Source organism: Prunus mume, linkage group LG4 (assembly GCF_029339155.1).
Source record: "Prunus mume cultivar Tortuosa linkage group LG4, ASM2933915v1, whole genome shotgun sequence".
Taxonomy (NCBI): domain Eukaryota; kingdom Viridiplantae; phylum Streptophyta; class Magnoliopsida; order Rosales; family Rosaceae; genus Prunus; species Prunus mume.
Window position 1 is genome coordinate 6843814 of NC_142701.1, and position 20243 is coordinate 6864056.

Below are 20243 nucleotides of genomic sequence, written 5' to 3' on the forward strand. Positions count from 1 at the left end.
CGACAGATCGTGAGCACTTTTGTGGCTGTTGCATGGGCGATTCGTGGGCTGGTGCGTGGCAATTTTGGCGATTGTGCGCATAATGCTAGCGATTCGTGCAGCGAGGTTGTGCGCATGGTGTTGGCAGATTGTGCTGGCTTGCATGATGTGCAACGGATGCAGCAGATTGTCTTTGGACATGGCTGAACATGGCGTTTGGCTATATACATGCTGGAGTGGGTCTAAGACGTGGGCAAAACGGTTTTGAGCAGTCCATGGGTGGTTGGACGTGGCTAGGAGTTGCTACATGCTTAAAATTCGGATTGTGGGCTTATCTTGGAGCATTAGTGGGCGGTTACTTGATAGTGGCAGCATGTTCCAAGGAGTAGGGAGATTTTTAAGGAGGAAAATCTGCCCATGACGTGAGTGGATTGCAAGGTGGCGTCTTGTGGTTGCTAGACAGGTTTTTGAGTGAGAAAAACGTGGCAGGTGGCTAATCTAACGGTTGCCAAGGTTTCCTAAGCAGATGGGGGTGTCATCTACATAGGGTAGGCTTATAAATACCTTGTGAAGGTGTAGGTTGAGATAACCAAGTGATGTGGTACCCACCTGAAAGTGAAAACTTGTAATCCTTTGCTATTGTGAATAGAAGGTTGGGAACTTTCCCATATATGTGTGTGCGAGAGTTTCCTGCGTGAGGCAAGTCTCACTTGTGTGCGTTGGTTGTCACTTGTGTTGGTATCCCGTTGCGTGATCTCTGAAGCCTCACGGTTTGGAGGTAAAGAGAAGGCTGACTTAGGAGGAGTCTAAGTGCCGGACAAGGGTTGAAAAATTAAAGGCGTTTTTCACCCCTGTTACAACAACCAAGTTGTGCTCAATGCTCTGTGGGGTTGAAGTGGGTGCAGTGGGTTGTGGTGGAGGTGGGTGATTTTCCGATGGGTTTGGAGTGGTGGTGGTGAGGGTGGCTTTGGGTTGTGTTGTGAGGGCCACTTGGACGAGGAGGGCAAGCTTCTCTGTCTTGGATTTGAGCTCGGTGCAGTCTTTCTTGAATGAATGTGCTTCGTCTACTGGAAAGGGAGAAAAATGAGGGGAAGAGAAAGGAAGGGATGGTGTCGGGTTGGTGGGGGAGAGTTGTGGATGGGAAAGCGGCTAGGTTTGGGTTAGTGCTGCCGAGGGAGGTTGGGAAATTGATTTTGTAAGTTTTTTATGTAATTATGATATGTAATTGATTTTTTTAATTTTTTAAAAGTAAATATATATTTTTTTTTTTTGTGCATGCTAGATGTGGGATCCATTTTGCCTTATCAGATTGGTGGGTAAATAACCCACGTGTTGAAAATGACTAAAATATCCCTGTCATGTTAGCAATTTTAACACGCTTTTGGATGGATTTAACGATATGGGGTAAAATGGAACACAAAACCATGGTCAAGGGGGTTAAGTGGGTCACTTTAATTTTCCAGGGATAAAGTGAGATTTAATCAAAGTTTCATGAGGTACTACAGTAAATAAGCCAAAAAAAATTAAAAAAATCATGTAAATTATTTATTTCTTTAATAAAAAGAATTTTGAATTCAATCAAAATTTTATTGGATAATTATCAAAGATGAAGACATATATTTTAATTTGTCCAATGGTTTTATAAAAAATCGGGTAACCTACTAATTAGTTTTTTTTTTTTAAGTACACAAGATTAGGGAAGGGGGAGTTTACACAAATATTCATTGGGTGTCTGGGGATTTCGAACCTCTATCCACATGAGTGGAGGTGAAAGAACACAACCAACTGATCTATACCTCACTAGCACCCATTAATTACCTTATGGAGGTATTTAGTGGTATGTCTATTCTTAGCATTAATATTATAAATAAACACTACACCATTGAATTTCTATAAACAAACCCAAAAAAAATCCAAAAAATGACAGCTGACCTTATTAAATTTAATATTGATTATTAAATTACTTTGATGCCCTATTGAGGGTTTTGGGTATTTTTATGAGATTCTGGGGTTGGGCTTGTTTTAAGAAATTGATGGCAGTTTTGTAATTTATAAGAAGTTAAAAGCCTCTTTGTTATGTTGTAAATGAGGTTTGAATGTGTTTCTAAAGTCCATTTCAAATGGGGTATTTTTATAATTTGGGCCCCTATATTGGTTATAATAGTGAATCTCCCTAATTTATATTGGTGGATTCATATTTATCCAAAGACAATTATTCAATCAATATTAATGACTATTTTTTGCTATGTTTTTAAGATTCACCCATCTCACACAAAAATTTCAATTTACTATACTTATATTCAACTATTTTGATAACGTTTTTGCAACATCTACACTTTCCATCATTTTCTTTGATTTTCTCTCATTTTTTTCTTGTCGGAATTTGAATTTTTTTAGGTTGACATGTTAATTAAGAAAAATTGAGTTAATATAAAATAAAATTAGCTTTAAGAAAAGTTAACAAAAAAAAGAAATTGCAAATACTCAAATTAGTACATTAAAAAATTTGAGTGCCCTGAATTTAGCAATCCTAGGTAGAGCTCCCCAATGGAAAAAAAAAAAAATAAAAATTGCCTCCAAAAATTCCCGTCTCTAAATGGCGCCAATTGAAAAAACATAAAAGAAGCCAAATCTTGATTTGAGTGACATTTGGGTTTGGGATTTGGCTCTCCTTCCCCTCCCCGCCTTTCTACTTTTACAAATGACCCGGGAAGGAATTCATGAACTTTTTTCAACGCTTACTCACCTTCCGGCATTTACCAGTTGCTACGTCAAAATTTCGTCCTAATTGCCACAGTACCGCAATCACAAAAATTTCAACCTTCGAAAACAAAATCCAAACACCCAAAATGAAATTTTGAGCTGAAGAAAACAAGAAAGATTCAAACATCCCTCCAAAATAGCCATCCCACAAACAAACATTACAAATAGCAGCTCACTCCCTCCCTGCTCTGATGCCCAAGTCTATCTCCAACTCACCAGCCATCGATTCAAAAAGTTTGTCCTGGAAGAGGTTTGTAGCTCAAGTAATTGAGAGTATTTACACTTGCACCCGAGTTACTAGGTTCAATTCCCCATCCTCCAATATCGCTTGTATTTGTATCAAAAGAAGAAAAAAAGTGTCCCGGACTCTCAAAGTTATCATAAATGGAGGCCGTTGCTTGCCCTGACCACAGCAACAAAGAGAACACGATCCCTCCATTCTTCCCAAGGGCAAACCTGACAGACCCGGTTCGTGAAAACGGGTCATCTTCCCAGAGATGTAGTAACATAGGGTTGAGGAGGGAGCCTCTTGCAGATATAACCAACCTCTTGGTGGCTCCTCTACCAACTGCAACTCTTTCGTTCTCTTCCTCTGTCTCTGCATCAAATTCTCGGAAAAGAAACGCAATTCGGGAGCTTGATACCATCCAAGTCACCAGCTCCAACTCCAAGTTTCTAAGGATGGGTTTCAGATAATTTTGCCTCTTTGTGAAAATTGTTTCTTATTTTTCGATTGTTATGTTCTTGGGTTTGGGATTGCTTCCTCACCTAATCTCCTCATGATACTTCATTTTTAATGTCAGAAAATTAATATTTATATCTAATTACGCTTAAGCCCCTGCCCAAACTATTAGGTATGAAGTTATGTATGATGTTCACATTAATATGGCGACTGTTTGCAGTTTTTCTTGAACCCCTTTGAAGGCATAAAAATAAATAAATTTAAAAAAAAATTGAATGGTAGAAGAAATAGCACACAATGAACGCAACAAAGTGGTAAGTCCCATTTTTCTCAATTTAAGATACTAATCAAAATACTTTAACACCAATTAGGGATGAAATCCGAATGCAATTTGTGATACTAATAGACTGAAATACCCTTAATACTACCTGTAAAACACAAGTTTACCACTGTCTGAAAGGAATGCACAGAAATACCCTTTCCCTTTCACGAAATTCACACTCCTTAACTAACCCACTGAGGGAGCACCAATCCTGTAGCAAACCCCCGCCGCGACAACGCGAAGGACTGAAAATTGCTCTGGGTGCTGTGAAAAAGAAATTAAAATATAAAAAAAGACAAAACAAATAAATAAATAAATAAATCACAAACAAAACGTGACGATTCGTTACCTATGACGTCAGCACGATCCGTACGAAACAGAATCCAAAGCAGCATGAGCGCCACCGCCAAAGCCGCCTCTCGGCGACGTCTTCCTCTTCCTCTTCAGCGCCAATTTCTTCGCTGGATGACAAGCGGTCTCAGAAGCTCTAGAGCGCAGCGAAGCGCCGTCAGGAGCAGAAACGGCGCCGTAAGGTGTCGAATCCAGGGCCAGGAGCGCCGATGGTTGATGCTTGCTGTAGCGGACGACGTCCTGTTGAGGGCTCGTCAGAGGAAGGGAAGAGTGGGAGTTTTGCCATGAGCTCAGAGTTTCGATGGAGGTGATGCAGCACTCTTTCCAGTTGAGGTGGTCGAGGTCGGCGACCACGTCCTCGAGCGTAGTGATGACCAAGGGAGAGATGTACTTTCTGAGCGTAGAGCGGCTCGGCTCGACCAGGGTCAGTGTGCTCACGGCGTCGTTTAGAAGTTTCTTGAGAGTAGAAAAATTGGGGAAAAACAGAGGGAAATGTGATTGGTTAGGATTCGTTTGGTTTCCGAGAAAGTGTGAGAAAATCGGGGAAGATCTCAAGCAAATTTCAACTGAAAAACAAAGAATTAAACGAGAAAGGAAATTACAGTACTAATTCGTAAAATTTTCTCTGGAACCAAACATATGCTAAGAAGGAATGAAATTTTACCTTGGGAACTTTGTGGAGTTTCTTGTAACCGTGCATGCTGATGATCTGAAAAACCAAAATTCCGAAAAGAAGAAGAAATTAGTTCAGAAATAAAAAGGAAAATGCAACTAAATAAGATGAAGAAGAAGAAGAAGAACCTGATTGAGATGAAGTACGGTGAGATGGAGGTGGGAGTGAGATTGAATGAGGAGAAGGTAATCTTCGAGAGACAGCTTGTCGTTGAGGCCTTTCGTCTTCGCTTTGCTCGCTCTCACGGTCTCCATCTTCGCTAGCTCTGCCTTTTTTTTTCTTCTTTTTTTTCTGAGCTTTTTTATAACCTACTACTACTACTGTTCTGTTAATATATGCATCCAATTTTGCATTTCCTGCCTAATTATCGATTAGTACCTTCCTTTTCTTTTCTTTTGTTCTTTTATTATAAAGGTGCCCAAACCATGCACATGAGAAATATTTGTTGCGATTGCCAAAATAAAAAGTAGGGCTGGAATTTTAAACCGAGAAACTGCAGTTCAATTAGGTTGAGTCACGAGTATGCAAAAGAGATCCTTCTTGCATTACGTCAAAATATTCGTTAAAATTGGTTACATGACTAACTTTAAATGTGAGTTTTGTCAAAACACAACCTATCCAACCTTAACACAAAGCAAAGCTTACGTCTTTTGCTCAACAGTGCTATTGGCTCTATTTGATGGAACCTATGGCCCCGTTTGGTGAGCTAGACTGAACTGAATATTTTCAATTAAAATGGACATGGATCCTAGCCACTGTTTGGTTAGCTTAAATTAGTCTTGGATTGAATATGGGCATGAGGATCCATGTCCCAAATAACTATGGCTCCAGAACCCAAGCACAAATGTGGGTTTAGAATCCGAGCCTTTTCCAGGAACACGCCTCTTCTCTCTTCTCTTGGCGAGCACGCCTCCTCTCATCAGTTTCATCTATTCTTCTCTCCCCTTCTCTTCTCTCTTCGTCTCTTTCTATCTTTGTGATTTTCTCCTCACTCTTTTTTTTCTTTTCTTTTTTCTAGAGCCCCTTTCTTCTTCTGTTCTTCTATTGATCTTCTTCTCTGATGCTATCTCATATTTCAAGCAATCTTCTCACTTCAATCTCTCTCTTGGAAATAGGAACAAGAAAAATGGAAGGAAAAGGGTGGGCTTGATACAAAGACCATTGGCTGTAATAGGGTGGGTTTGATGCAAAGGCCATTGATGCAAATCTTCTCACTTCAATCTCTTCAATGCTATCTCATATTTCTTTTCTTTTTTTCTTTTTTTTTCTGCTTATGTTTGTTTCTGGACCAAGATGCAAAGACCATTGGCTGTAATAGGGGAATCCCAGGATTTTCTCCATCTCATTTTGGCTGCAATATTTTTTATTTTTTTACTATTGTTGTTAATAGTGGTTAGTGGGTTGATCGAATTGATCTCAATTGTTCTGAGTAAGTTAGATATGTTGATTTAATTTTGTTGGATTTTGTTGCATGTTCAATTGTAGGTTCCAATCTTTTTTTCTTTTCTATTTTTAAGACAGGCTCAATCTCTTTATATATATATTATATATATTTTTTTTATTTGTTATTTTTATTGAAGTCCCAATCTCTTTGAATGTAATGGTTCTATAATAATTTTTTTTAATGTAAATATTGGTTCTGTAATTTGATACATTTTTAATTATTTATTTATGATATTAAATAATCAAATAAACAGTAAATTCTTTTTGAAAATTTTTATAAAAAAATGAAGTCCAATGTTGTCCAATGTGGCCTTGTATCAAACAATGGATTGGACTTAAGTTCAGTCCAGTCTAGTGTTCTACCAAACAACTCAATAGGACTGAAGTATAGCCCAGTCTAGTCCAATACTTCAAGTCTAATCCTAACCAGTCTAGTCCAGCCCATTAAACTGAGCTTATATACGCTAACAAGTAGAGAAGAGATGACCTTGTTGAGAAAAAAATATGAGTTTCATAACTAAAATGAGCTTCTTCTTTTTTTTCCTGTAAAAACCATTTTCAAGTTGATCACATCTAAGACACATGACCAATTTTAAGGAAAGTTTTATCTAAATGCGAGACCATTAGGGGCGACTCCTTCTCAAGAAGTGACGGAAGAAACACTATCGTCCTTCCTGAATCGTCCATGCAATGTTGCGATGATTTGAAGAAAAAACGTGGAAAACAATGTTTGATCTTTTCCTGAAAATACTATTTTTGGGCTGCTAGACAGTAAACACCCTTTTTTTAATATTAAATTGGATGTCGGGTTTCCAAAAACCAAAAATGATTTTCCGATTCCAAAATACTTTGTATTCATGAACCCTACTTAAACCAGAGAGATGAAACACAATGTAGTACAATAATGTAATTTCCTTGGCATTACTCTTTCTGATTCGATAACAAATACACCCCAAATTACAACCACGTCAACATATATAAGACTGCTTTAACTTTTATGTAAAATTAAAATTTTAAACTGTAAGATTTGTTATGAAACTACTAAAATGCGTTTATCAGAATACAATACACGTTAACTGGATTTTTTTTATGAGACAGAAGAATCCAGTCTTAAGCTAAGCCCTAAATACGGAGCTGAAAACTCAATAAATTTTTAAAATTTTGCAAATAGCTCTTCCATCATTAATAACGAAAGCAATAATGTCCCACAACAAAACTTGGAACACCAGAAGTTATGGATTAGTTTCAACTGTAGTAATGTTGGTGTAATGCATTTCTCTTTTTTCATTATAGCTTAAGTTCACATCATCTTCACCAAGTTTGTTTTCAGGAACAACAGAATATCATCCATCACCAATATAGGTACCATAATAACAGTCGATAGGTCTCAGAGGATTAAAAGACCGAAAGCGCTCTCATTCATTGGCAGCTGAATCCTCAGAAGGAGCACTTCCTCCATCTACATAAATTAGAACAAAAAGGTAAATGGCTTTTCTTTTCTTTCTTTTTTTTTACTTTTCTTCCGGTTGGGAAAAAGAATATGGAAAGATTTAAGTACCTAGCTGAAACAGATTTACAGAGTTCTAATGATTAGCATACCTTCACCATCTGATGGAGCACATGGAGACTTTCTGTATCGTGTTTGCTGCTGTGTGGGCTGAAGCATGAAAAAGAGCATTAAAGAGGCCCTAAAATAACTAAGGAGAACAACGCAATGTGTAAATTATCTCGTTCTTCTGTATAACTGGTAACGCATAAGAAGGGTAGGGGAAGGGGGATATCAGTTTGACATCAATTGAAATAATCATGTATCGAAAAAAGGAAAGAAGGATTCTTTAGCAGAATTTATCTACTTGATTTTTTTTTTCCTTTCTCCATACAGGAAGTGTTCCAACTCTAGCAATTTCTTTCAGCGTGCTTAAAATGCCACTATTTGGCATGTGTTATAATGTATGCAATAATTCTGAAAGAGAATACCATCATCTGTTGCATTAAACTTAAACCAATATACTTTGGTGGACGTTAATATAATATTTTAAGGAAATCATTATAAAATGTCATCAGGCCCAATAAAAGTTTGCCATCTCATCCGAAAGCCTGATATAATCACATTGGCCCTAGTTATGGCCTAATGAAAACATTGGAACAACACTAACATTCAACCAAACCACCAATAATAAAGTATAGTAATTTCATCTACTTTTTATCACAGGTAATCAGTTCATAGCAGTCAACTAGTTGACACGACAGAACGTATATTTTTAAATATGGAGTTCCCAACATGCCACAAAACTTGGTTCAAGAAGCCCACAAACCATCATCTAAGACAAAAGTAATAAGTACTGAAAATGTGTAGAGGACAGCCAAATCAGAAAGTCAAAAGTGGAGACAACCTCAATTGAAAATGGGAACGATACCTGTAATTTTGGCCGAAGGGCTTCAAGTGGTCCTTTTGGCTTGTCAACACCTTGCTGTTATCATCCAAAAAGAATCAAATGATATGAAGTAAATCACAGAGTAGAGATTTCCCATTGTAATTAAAAAGTTCATCTACAGTGCTGGGAAAAGTACCTTTCCAAGAGCCCAATCAGCAGAATCGAAGTAAGCACGTTCATGGTCCTGAGATCAAATTCAAAGTCTCAGATAAAATCTAGAATAAACTTTATAACCGGAACCACAGACGTAAAATGAGAGCCATATCCAATTCAAAAATCACCTTGGAAATTAGTGGTGGTTTTTTGGGAATAATGCCACCATATTTTTTCTTTATAGCTTCCTCCTAAGAAAAGAATAAACTTGGGTCAAACCTCTATATCAATACAACCATTTCTGTACAAATAATTTTCAATAAAAATTTCCTCAGCAGTAAAAAAGCTTTTTAGAACCAAAAAAAAAAAAACAAAACAAAACAAAACAAAAACAAGCATTATGCATCGTGCATAACCAGAGTTTGAACACAACCTCCTGTGGCGATGATTTTTCAGACTCATCCACTCGCTGCTCTTTGCCATCCTCCATTCCCAGAATAAAGTCCTCACCCCACCCTAGCAAATACCAGCTGCAACACCATAATAGTTATTTATATGTCATCAACAAGTACCCCGTGAAGTTAATTCACAATGCATCAAATATAAACCCCCATTTTGCAAGCACATTAAAATAAGAGAAAATGGACGCAATGAATTAGACACATAATTTCAGAAGAAAAACAATTCAATACTAACATTAGTACTCTCATAAGTATATTGGCAATTTAGTCATTAAAAAAGAGACACTGTCAACCAGAAAGATTTTAGACAATCTCCTTGGCATGAAACCTGCATGGTCTAAACCCTCCAAACTTATTCCAGGCAATGCTCTAAGAATTTACATGTGATCTTATTCATTCTATTTCTCAAGTAGGTCCACAGTTCCTTCAAAGACAGTACAATCAGCTAAAACCAGCAAGTGCAAACTAAAATCATGTGTATAGATCTCAATTAACTTAACATTCACCTCAATTTCCTTGAAAATTATAGAAAAATAATGACAATAACAGTTACCTTTATTGTCTACAAGAGAAAACAAAACCCAAAAATTAATATTCTGAACAAATTTCATCCATGTTGATAAAACATTGAACAATATAAAAACGAAAATTTTGGTGAAAATTCTACAACAACAAAAAATTAATATTAAAAGTGAGCTAATGATTATATTCAATTACACATTTATTTTTTGATTAAAAAAAAATTACACATTTATTTCAATATCTAGATCTGATCGAGCTGTGGTTTGATACAAATCCATCATCAAATTTTGGAGAATGAGAAGCAAAAGAAATCTTTGGAAATGCAATTTAAATTTACAAAAATAAATAAATAAATAAAATAAAAAAAGGGCGTCAAGGATTCGTACCTGAAAACGATCTAGATCAAAATCTAGAGAGAGAAAGCGAATCTTAGCTCGAGAGAGACGGAGAGAGAGAGAGATAGGAGGAATAGGGTTTAAAATGGTGTGGGGTTGGGGAAGAAGGAGGAGATCTCGTCACGTGGTGCGAGGACTGTTTCTACAATTTGGTGGTAGTGCTGAACTTGATTATCCTGGATTTATTTTAGTCTGTCATTTTCTGGTAACTAACTTAACGCGTTTTCTTTGGTTAAATCATGGGCTAACAAAAACGATACAGAGTTTATTAACAGGGGTTTTGATTAGGGGTGGGTGCGGTTCAGTTCGGTTCGGTTAAGTTTTTATCTTAAACTAGAATCGATACTATTCAATCGGTGAGGTTTAGTCCAATTTTTTGATTGGTCCGATTTAAACTGTTTCTGGCTGCTGTGGGCATTTTGGATTGGAAAATCGGAACACCAAATCAGATCAACAAAAAGAAAAAAAAATTTTGAAGAAAAAAAACTAGTTGACCAAAAAGGTCAACAAACCATACCAAAATCGAACTGAACCAATTCCAATCGATTTTGGTTTCGATTTCACACCACACCAAATCGAACCAATTGTTTTTTTTTACAAATTTCTAAAATCCAATGCTATATTTTTAATTTTATAATTAATATTTTTTCAAATTCAACTTCAAAAAATTTCTCATTACATGAATTGGATCATTTGTTAATTTTCAAACAAAACAAAAAAAAACTTATTTATGATAATTTTTATTTTTAAAAAATAAATTAATAATTTGGTTCAAAATAGAATCGGTCAAAATCGGACCGGAATTGGTCAAATCAAACCGGACAATTCTTTAAACAAAACTTGCTTGAACCGAACCGATTAAATAATACCGATTTCCAGCTTTGGTTTGAGATGAGAATCGGACCGAATTGGACCATGTCCGCCTTAGTTTCTGTGCGACTTTCGATTTTTATGTTTTTTTATTATATTTTTTAAATTCCAACTTTTTTTTTTTTTTTTTTTGCTTAAAAATTCACTAATGACCCAATTTCATGCAAAGAGAGATAATTGACCATAGAAAATAGAGCTGGTTTGAAGTTAGGCTTAGGGAAATATTAATTATGAGATTAGAAATTTAACATTGTACTTAAAAAAAAAATTAAATATATTAAAAAAATACACAATCGGTCTGGTCTCCAGTTTTGTAAGGTGTGAAATCTGTGAGAACTAAAAGATAGCTTTGAAAATATGAAGACAATAGAATTGCGGAATTGAACTTGTTATTCATTGACTGAAACATGCTTTTCTTATAAAGGAGCGTAAAAACAACTATTTAGCAAATAAATAGGAACAACTAAATACACGTCTAACAAACTCCATCCACTAGAGGGATTCCTAAAGACCATGAAGGAAAACAACTGACTCCTATAAAATAGGAACTAATAATTATTCTGCAGAAAACATAATTAAGATAAATCTTAACAAAATCGGCATCGAACGATTTGACCCAATTCGGTCAGTTCGATGATGGTTTGTTGACTTCTTAGTCAACACAATTTTTTCCATCCGGTACGACTTAATGTTCCTGTTTTCCTGTCTCGATGCCCACCCTAGTTTTGATTATTATTTTGGTACTCCACATTGCAAATTAATCAATGTAATCATCGCCAATAGGGATCTTTTTTTTTTTGGTTGAGAAATTCTGGGATTGCATTTATAATTCAACCAAAAAGAGCCATAACTTAAAGTCTGAAAACTTCGTCCCCTTATAATTTAAATTATCGCTTATATTCAAGAAATAAATAAAAAATAAATGTAATCATCAATTTTCATTCCGCACATCAACGTTGTCTAAGGGTTGGGCATTTCCAACCCAAATTAATAAACTCGATTAATCAAATTAGTCAAGCTAGGTTTGATGCGGGTTTATTTAAAAATAAAAATAAAAATTGGTCCCCACCCAAAATAGGGTGTTTTCCCCTGAGCTTTGTCTCAGATCTGGGGCTTCTTGCCTTCACTTCGGTTTCCTTTAGTTTTTTTTTTTTGTTTTTCCTCAAGTTAAGCCTACTTTGTGAGACCCTTTATCTCCCATCTCTCCATCTCCTTTCTTCCCCAACCACCTTCACTTTTCACCCTCCACTTCTTACATCTACACTCTCCTCATCTCTTCTATATAGTGATGTTGTCCATTCATGCCCAGCAACTTCATCTGGGCGTTTGTTCTCAACTACCACTATTTGCTCCTCGTTTCCTCGACCACCGCTCCCGTTGTTCTTCCTCGGTGGTGTGTGGTAGTCCGTGGCTGCGATTAAAGTGCATCCTGCACTTCACACTTGGATTAGGAGAAGCGCTTCCGCAAGGGTGGCCTGCTCACGTTGGCCTCTTTGATACCCCCTGGTGTCGATTACTCCTCCTTGGTGGTGGTAGATCTGTTTCTGGTGGTGTTGTTGGCATGCTATGGGTGGTTGCTCTTGTGTTCTAGATCTAGGGTTTCTATGTTTAATATTTTGTGGGCTTTTGTTGTTTATTTGGTTTTCTATCCTTGGGCCTGCTATATGTGTTGGTATTGGGCTGCATTGGAAATGAGTTTTCTCAATTTGTAATGTTTCTCACTATTAAGAGTACTTCCACCTACAAGGGCTAAGTCTAAGACAAGAAGCAAGTGCCACTATTCACGTGAATAGTGTCACCTTTGCATTTGTGGTTCCACCCATGAGGGCAAAGTCTAGGGCAAGTCTAAGGCAATTACTATTCATTGTACTTTATTTCCTATTTTTTATACTTTAAACCATTAATTTTGATAAGGTTTTTAGATTATATTTTCGGTTGTCACGTGTCACTATTTATTATAAAATTTTCACTTAAAATTTAAGATAACATTTTTCGGATAAGATTTTCAGATAAAATTTTCAGAATAAAATTTTCGGTTGCCACATGTCCATATTTATTATAAAATTTTGACCTCTTCGAACATTTGTCCACGACCCTCCGGCTTCGATGGAAGATGACATTTGTATTTTTGCACAAATGAAATTTTGTAATAGAAAATTTGGTGTGGAAAGTGAAAAATATTGGAAGGAGATGAGTTTGTATGAAGATTTGGTGTGGAAAGTGAATAAAATTGTTAGGTATTTATAGGGAAAAAATCCAGAATTTTTTTGTTTTTGTTTTTTTAAATTGAATTTTTTTGTAATTTTTTATGCCATTTATTATTTTTTTTTTATAATACAAATGGAAAGTAGTAGAAAAATGTGAGGGAAAAAATAAAATGGTTATGTATTTATAGGGAAAAAATACATAATTTTTTTTTTTTTTTTAAAAAAATTCAGAATTTTTTTTTTTGCAAAGCCAAAAAATCGGAGAGTCAGAATTTGGCACATTATGATGTCATGATGTCAAAGAAAACAAGTGGATTTTTTCAAACTTCCATTTTTCACCCGTCTCTATCCTATTGTGTTAGGCTTAAACATGTGCACTATACCCTTCCTCACAATAATTTGTCAACTATATACAAGGAATTTTGTCAATTTGGAGAAAACAATAAAATAATGTTATGTATTTTAAAAAGTAATAAAGCACCAAGCTCAGTGTAACTAGTTGTATAGGCTCAGCATAGTGGATAGAGTGCGAGAAACACTTACATGAAATGGAGATATTATTGTTTTGTTATTCACTGATATATATATATATATATATATATGTGTGTATATATATATATATAATTTAAAAAATAAAAGAGAGAAGCCAAACCGCCTAGAAGGAGCCATACCTATACCAAAGAGGAAACCAAATCAATCACTTTTTTACGACGTTCCATAAGGTCAAGCAAGCATTTTTGTTGTTTTTTGTTGTTGTTGTGATTCTCGTCTTCTCCAACAAAGAGTTGGAAAACAAATCATCTACAAGCTAGACCATTGCCTTTCTTCGAAGGTTAATTTTTTATTTTTTATTTTTATAGATAGATATAGATGTATAAATTTTGTAAATTGTAATGCATATCTTTATTAATTAACTTTTTTTTTCTTTATTATTTGATTCAACGTAAAACTTGGATGTTATTCTTGTTCTTTATAATTGGAAGTTTCAAGTTGAAAATATGCTCAAAATCCATGTTTTATTGGTCTTTGTTAATTAAAATGTTATTTTATTTTATTGTGTTGTGTTTATTATAAAAATTAAAAAATGGTTCATAAGAAACAACTTTTGGAAATCTCAAGAGACAAAACGAAACAAAGAAGAAGAAATTGTTCAAAGTTTAAGAGGATCTTTGAATAAATATTTTGTTAAACAAACCAAAGCTGGTTTTTGTTTGTGAATGGAATATTTACAATGCGGGATACTCTTTTTCCTTCGTCTTGGGGTTTTGTCCCATTCCCAAATAAAGTTTTAATGAGGCCCCAAAGTGTTCTTCTTTATCTTTTGTAAATTCTTATAATTTTAATAAAATTAATTAGTTTATAATTTTTATTTTTATTTTTAATATTTAATTTGTATAAAAGGGCACACTTGAGAAAATTTGCCCTAGGCCTTAGAAACTAGTCACCCAACGAACTGTATAAAAAGTTAACCTTCATCAAACGAAGAAGGTAACTATTTCTACAATTAAGAACCTTACTAGCACACAATGCATGCTTTCAAAATTATGACGTGCGATTAAGTAAATGTAAAATGATGCCTAGCGTATAGTTTGGGTTGGATTACTATGGGCCAAGTTCATGGCTTTAAAAGAAATAAGTAGTGAACTGGGCCTGAGGATTTGTTCTCCAAAACATAGGAATTAGGACACGTGGGAATGGGTCCAAATTAGAAGGGGGTTTTGCTTCCATTTTTCACGTGGGTTTGCTTGAAAGTACACGTTAAGCAATACAACTATTCACGTATTTTCAGAATTCAAATTTTTTTTCCTCCAACCTTGCAGACTCATAATTTGAATCTATAACTTTATTAAATTGTTTAAGAATGATTAACTCATATTTTTATTTTTTGTTAATTTTTCTTGATATTATTTTTGTTTCAACCTTCGTTATTTAATTTTGTGAACATTTTAACCTAAAAAAATTAAAATTCCAAAGCATAATAGAGTTTCACTTAAAATAAAAACAAGTAACCCAGCTTTTGCAATAAATAAATAAAACCACCTAGCTTTTTTCAGCCGTTGGATTCCAACGTTTTTCTCTCCTGAAGCTGCCACGTGTTGCGCAAAAGAGCTGCTGGCCAGACAACTTTGTTGTCACGCGAGGCCCACCTCCTTTTCCTCTTCATATGGGCTGCAAAACAGAGCTTTGGGCTCCACACAAATTACCAGCCTAGGCAAAACTTGGATTGGAATTCCACCCCAAATTTCCCTTTCTCAAATTTTCAACCCCCCTAAAATATATGGGTTGAAGAAGAATTTTAGGCTCAAAACTAAAAACTTGGTTGAAGATGGTCCAAGAGCTTATGTCTAAAACCCAACCAAATCCCACACAAACTGTTGGTTTCTACTAACTTCCATAATTCCTTATTCAAGCTGGCTTTTCTTAATTTGAGCAAGGATTGATAGGTAGCTACTCCCTAATAGCCAAGCTATACTCTTGTTGTCACTATGCCATCAAGTGGAACTATATTATCAGAAAAATGAGGCTGAAAACAACAAATACTCAATCTCTCAAACAAGTTTTAACTTGGTCTCAAGTTTCTCAATAGCATTTTTGCTTTCATGTTCTGATTTCCAATTGAAAACTCATGAGAAATCTCTTTTTATTTGCTATGCCTTCATCCATCCTTCGATGGTAAGATTTTCAATTTCACGCAGTTTGATTTCTTTTTCTTATGTTGTCTTTCAGTCGAATCGGACTCATTTTTCTTTCTTCAGCGTGTAATGCCCATTCAAACACAATTTTATGAATAATACAAGTTATCTTTTCAATATGCTTCCTCTTTATTGTTATGTTTATTCAAGTTCTACATCGCACAAGTGAGATATTTAAGTCCTTAATCAAGCAAAGCATAGAAAAGAACCAATTCATACCAATCCCCACTTGGAGCACAATGGCTTGCTTAGAAGTCAAGATTTCTTATGATACAAGATATTCACGTTAACATCAAGGCCGATCCACTTTTTCCTTGTCTTGTTACGAAATCTCAAAATCTTCTCACACTATCCAAAAATAAAAATAAAAGAACCTACCTCCCACAAACATATATCCCATTGGATTTCATGCTCTGACTTATATAAATCTTGAAATTTTCAGGCCCAGGCTCAACCAATATTTATATTAATTCGAAGCCCAAGAACATATACACTTTGAAGTAGCCCTAGAAATTTTCAGTTGAACACAAGATGTAAAATACCAATGGTGATTGATCTATTAAAATAATAATAATTAAAATAAAATAAAAGAATGGTGTGCAAATACATAGATGCCTAGGCACCAGCTGATGCAAACACATCAGATTCTATCTAATTGCCAACTTGTCATTATCTGAATGTCTCTGTTTGCTCCAAAGTTTCATTCACATTTTATCCATTTTTCAAAATCCAAAATGGGAAGTCTTCCTGGGCCCCAAACATTACCAAAAACCTAATCCATAGAGAATCTTACCTTCTTTGAGATAAGGTTAGAAGCTTTCCTAATTATCAATTTAACAAAAATAATATTTTCTTTGTCTTTTTTTTTTCTCGATATCTCAATTGTATAAAAGTATGTAAGAGATGTACACGTGTCTGGTTCTAGTGTATCTCCTTCCTTTCATGCTTTAAGGTACTGTTTGGTTCATGAGAAAGGATGCTTGGGGAAATGAGAAATCAATTGATTTCTCATATTTGATAAGTCCAAGCATGGCTGCATGGGAAATGGATGCTTGTCACATAGGAAAGTATGAGAGAAAGTGAAACCCTTTTTCCTCTTTAGGTTTTGTTTTCCCTTCTCATGAGAAAGTTTGGGAAAATGAGCGCATATTTTTCATGACTATTTTGTCCCCATTAACAATTTAGAATTACAATATATATCATTTAATGCATTTTTTTTAATTTGATTTAATATGAATATAATTAGAAAATTATACAAACTTTGTTTTTCATTCTTATTCAAAACAAACATGAGAGATGAAATAAAGTGATATCTCCTAGTTACTTTCCCAGCATTACTAAACATGAGAAATGAACTATTGAGAAATGACATAGGAAGTAATTTCTTCTCAAATCCGTTCCTATCTAAATACTTCTTGCATAATTCACTCTTGAAATATAATAAAAGCTTCAATTATTGGACTGTCGTTTTCTTAAAATAAGAACATCTTTAACATAAAAATAATAAATAAATAAAACTCAAATAAAGAAAATATATAACTATGAGAATTCAATGCATGCTTAATTTAATAGCATTTGCTTTCCTCTGATGCCACTCACCAACTCTTTATGTATTGGTGGCAGATGTATGGTGAGAAAGCTGTGTTTCCAGCAGCCTCTGAGGACCCATACATTCGTTGTATTTGTGCCTGTGCCATCTGCCACGCCTCGCTCTCTTTTTCCATAGATTTTTCTTCTAAGTACATCAGACACGTCATACCACTGCCGTCCATTACATTAGATTGCCTTCTTTCTTCTTTCCTTCTTTTATTGAGCAAATCTATTGAATTGTATTAAGGTCAACTTTTGTTGGGTGTGCTTTCAATCTTCACACTTACAATTGCTATCCTTGCAGATCTTTAGTGGTCTAATAGATTCTCACGGGAGATTCACTATTATTATATCCAATATAAGAGTCCAAATTATAAAAAAAAATTCTTATATGAAATGGACTTTAGAAACACACGTAAAACTCATTTACAACATAACAAAATTTTTTTTAACTTCTTTTAAATTACAAAACTACTATTGATTTCTTAAAACAAACTCAACTCCAAAACTTCATGAAAAAACCCAAAACACTCAATCAGGTATTAAAGTAATTTAATAATCAAATTTAATTTCAATAAGGTCAGCTATCATTTTTTGAATTTTTTTTTTGGGTTTGTTTATAGAAATTAAATTAAAGAAGAAAGAAAACAGCAAGCACGCGTGACTCGTGAGCCTTTTCACCTTGCAAAGGATTTTATATATTTGTTTGAATTATCTGTTACCTTATTTTTGGAATTTAGTTCATAAGTCAAAATGAGTGATGCAAATTGATTTCAACTTCAAAGCGTACAAAGAAGTTGTAGATAACATGCCACCCAACCCGTGTCATATCCTTGAATTTCAATACCTTTAGAAAAGACAACCACTTTTCCTAAATGTGAAATTTAATTACCTTTAGATCTGGCGTTTTATGTGTTGCACCAAAAGCCTAAGAATCCAAGGATCTCTTCCTTGAGATTAAACAAGTTTAATATTGTTAAGCGATGTGACTTAAGAGTTTGGATTGAAAACAAGTTTAGACAATTTCTCTTACGTTTTACGATTTTTAAATTATTTTTCTTGTTAGTATGACTTTTAAATTATTATTTTTGGTTACGGTATGACTTATCTATCTGTATATATAAAGGAAAATGTAAAACATTGTGAAACATTCAAATTACCACAAAATGTCCTTAGTTAATGAAAATATTAACAAATGAAACTATTCATTAAATAAGAATAATATATTAAAAAAAAATAAAAATGAAAATAGAAAATATGTTCTATTTTTATAGGACACGACTAGACTCATTTTCTTATTCTTAATTTTAAAATTAAAATAAATAAATAAACCAATTGAGCCAAGGGCTATAATGGCCAAAGCCATAACAACTTTATTTTTCTGTGTTGCCCTAAACTTCACATGTATAATTCACGAGTTAAACTTTTTGTACCAAAACAATGGATAAGCTTTTCTCTTTTGTTTTTGGCCATTAGGGAAAATCTATGCACAACTACAAAAGGCCGCATAAACACAAAAGACCAAAAGGAGTAAAAGACATGCGACGACTTGAGTAACGTCACGTCTCTCGTCTAAACCAAAATTAGAAAAGCAAAAAAAGGGACGCCCCCAATTTCAAATAATTAAGAGCCATGACATAGCCTAATCGTGAATATGTGATTCAACAAAAAAAAAAAAGAAAAAGAAAAAGAAAAAAAAGAGGTGACATAGCCATGACACAGTCCAAGTCCTTTCGTCAAACTTTTTTTTATGGAGACTTGGGGACTCATGGTGCCGAACTAAGACTTACAAAAAAAACAAATTTATTTAATAATTTAATATTGCCAAATTGGAAAAACTATTCAAAATGCAACTTCCCATACAAACTATTGCCAAATTGGCTAAAGTATAAATACCATTCCAAGAGGACTTATAGTCCTAGAGAAACTGGGACACTTCAAGTTCACCAAGACGCCTATCTAAATGGAGTCCTAGTTCGACGAGGACTAGGTTGTTTTGGAGTCCTAGTTCGAGGAGGACTAGGTTATTCTAGAATTCTACTATGAGAAGGACTAGGTCGTCTAAGATGATATAAAAAGCTGAAGAGACCCTTCTTCAAAGGTATGCAATTCTAAGCACCAAAATATATTATGCACTTTGCTCCCAAACACTCGATTGACTTAAGCATCAAGGGTCCTTAATCAGCACCACACTGGTGTCACCCATCATTAGGTCTTCTATTTTGTAGGTTCTCTAGGAGGCCTTGGTTGGTCACGCTGGCTTGCTCTGGACGAATTGTCCGACCTTAATCTCAAAGAGGTCGTCTTGCTGTTGAACCAAATTTAGGCATCAACTAACATTATCTATTTTATCATGATTTAACCCTACTTGGGTTCACCTCCAAGACAAATATAATTTTATGTTAATGCCCAAAAGTGTTGGTCTTCGTTAACGGTTTGAGAAATCATATTAGAGTATGTGGGACTTAGTGTCTTTATCTCATCGAAATTTTGTCACTCCAATGAATTAATTTTTTTTTACCTATCGTATGATTAGTCATTTGATAAGAAAGATACAAAGAGAGACGTGTGTACAACATGTTATATTCCAACTCAAAAAGAATAAAATTACCATTAGTGCAATAATTGTGCATTTGGTTTTGGGTTTAGAAATCTACCATTACAAGAAAAAGGAAAAGAAAAAAAAAGAAGTTAAGAAATTATTTTCTCTTCTCAATAATGCTACGGGCATCAACTAATATATCAACTTATTGATACCAACTGA

The 20243-nt window shown here is 34.7% G+C and overlaps 2 protein-coding genes across 2 annotated transcripts; both read right to left on the reverse strand.

The window, feature by feature from the left end:
• Positions 1-3722: 3722 nt before the first annotated feature.
• Positions 3723-5139, reverse strand: LOC103328498 (uncharacterized). Its single transcript, XM_008230894.2, has 4 exons — positions 4899-5139; positions 4762-4806; positions 4096-4553; positions 3723-4010 (listed from the first exon to the last, which is right to left on the reverse strand). Exons 1-3 carry the CDS (start codon positions 5022-5024, stop codon positions 4104-4106), a joined length of 621 nt encoding a protein of 206 aa, XP_008229116.2. The 5' UTR covers positions 5025-5139; the 3' UTR covers positions 3723-4010; positions 4096-4103.
• A 2224-nt stretch (positions 5140-7363) lies between these two features.
• Positions 7364-10276, reverse strand: LOC103328500 (cAMP-regulated phosphoprotein 19-related protein). The gene is made up of 7 exons (XM_008230897.3): positions 10111-10276; positions 9175-9271; positions 8930-8992; positions 8785-8832; positions 8631-8684; positions 7813-7870; positions 7364-7672 (listed from the first exon to the last, which is right to left on the reverse strand). Exons 2-7 carry the CDS (start codon positions 9229-9231, stop codon positions 7629-7631), a joined length of 324 nt encoding a protein of 107 aa, XP_008229119.1. The 5' UTR covers positions 9232-9271; positions 10111-10276; the 3' UTR covers positions 7364-7628.
• Positions 10277-20243: the final 9967 nt, after the last annotated feature.

What these genes read in the sequence shown, in the direction of transcription:
- LOC103328498 (XM_008230894.2), bottom strand. Translation starts at nt 5,024, where the DNA reads ATGGAGACCGTGAGAGCGAGCAAAGCGAAGACGAAAGGCCTCAACGAC. An exon ending in CCGTACTTCATCTCAATCAG is followed by an intron (nt 4,807 to 4,898) that starts GTTCTTCTTCTT and finishes TTGGTTTTTCAG; the next exon opens with ATCATCAGCATGCACGGTTA. An exon ending in AACTCCACAAAGTTCCCAAG is followed by an intron (nt 4,554 to 4,761) that starts GTAAAATTTCAT and finishes TCTACTCTCAAG; the next exon opens with AAACTTCTAAACGACGCCGT.
- LOC103328500 (XM_008230897.3), bottom strand. Translation starts at nt 9,231, where the DNA reads ATGGAGGATGGCAAAGAGCAGCGAGTGGATGAGTCTGAAAAATCATCG. An exon ending in AACCACCACTAATTTCCAAG is followed by an intron (nt 8,833 to 8,929) that starts GTGATTTTTGAA and finishes ATTTGATCTCAG; the next exon opens with GACCATGAACGTGCTTACTT. An exon ending in CCCTTCGGCCAAAATTACAG is followed by an intron (nt 7,871 to 8,630) that starts GTATCGTTCCCA and finishes TTCATGCTTCAG; the next exon opens with CCCACACAGCAGCAAACACG.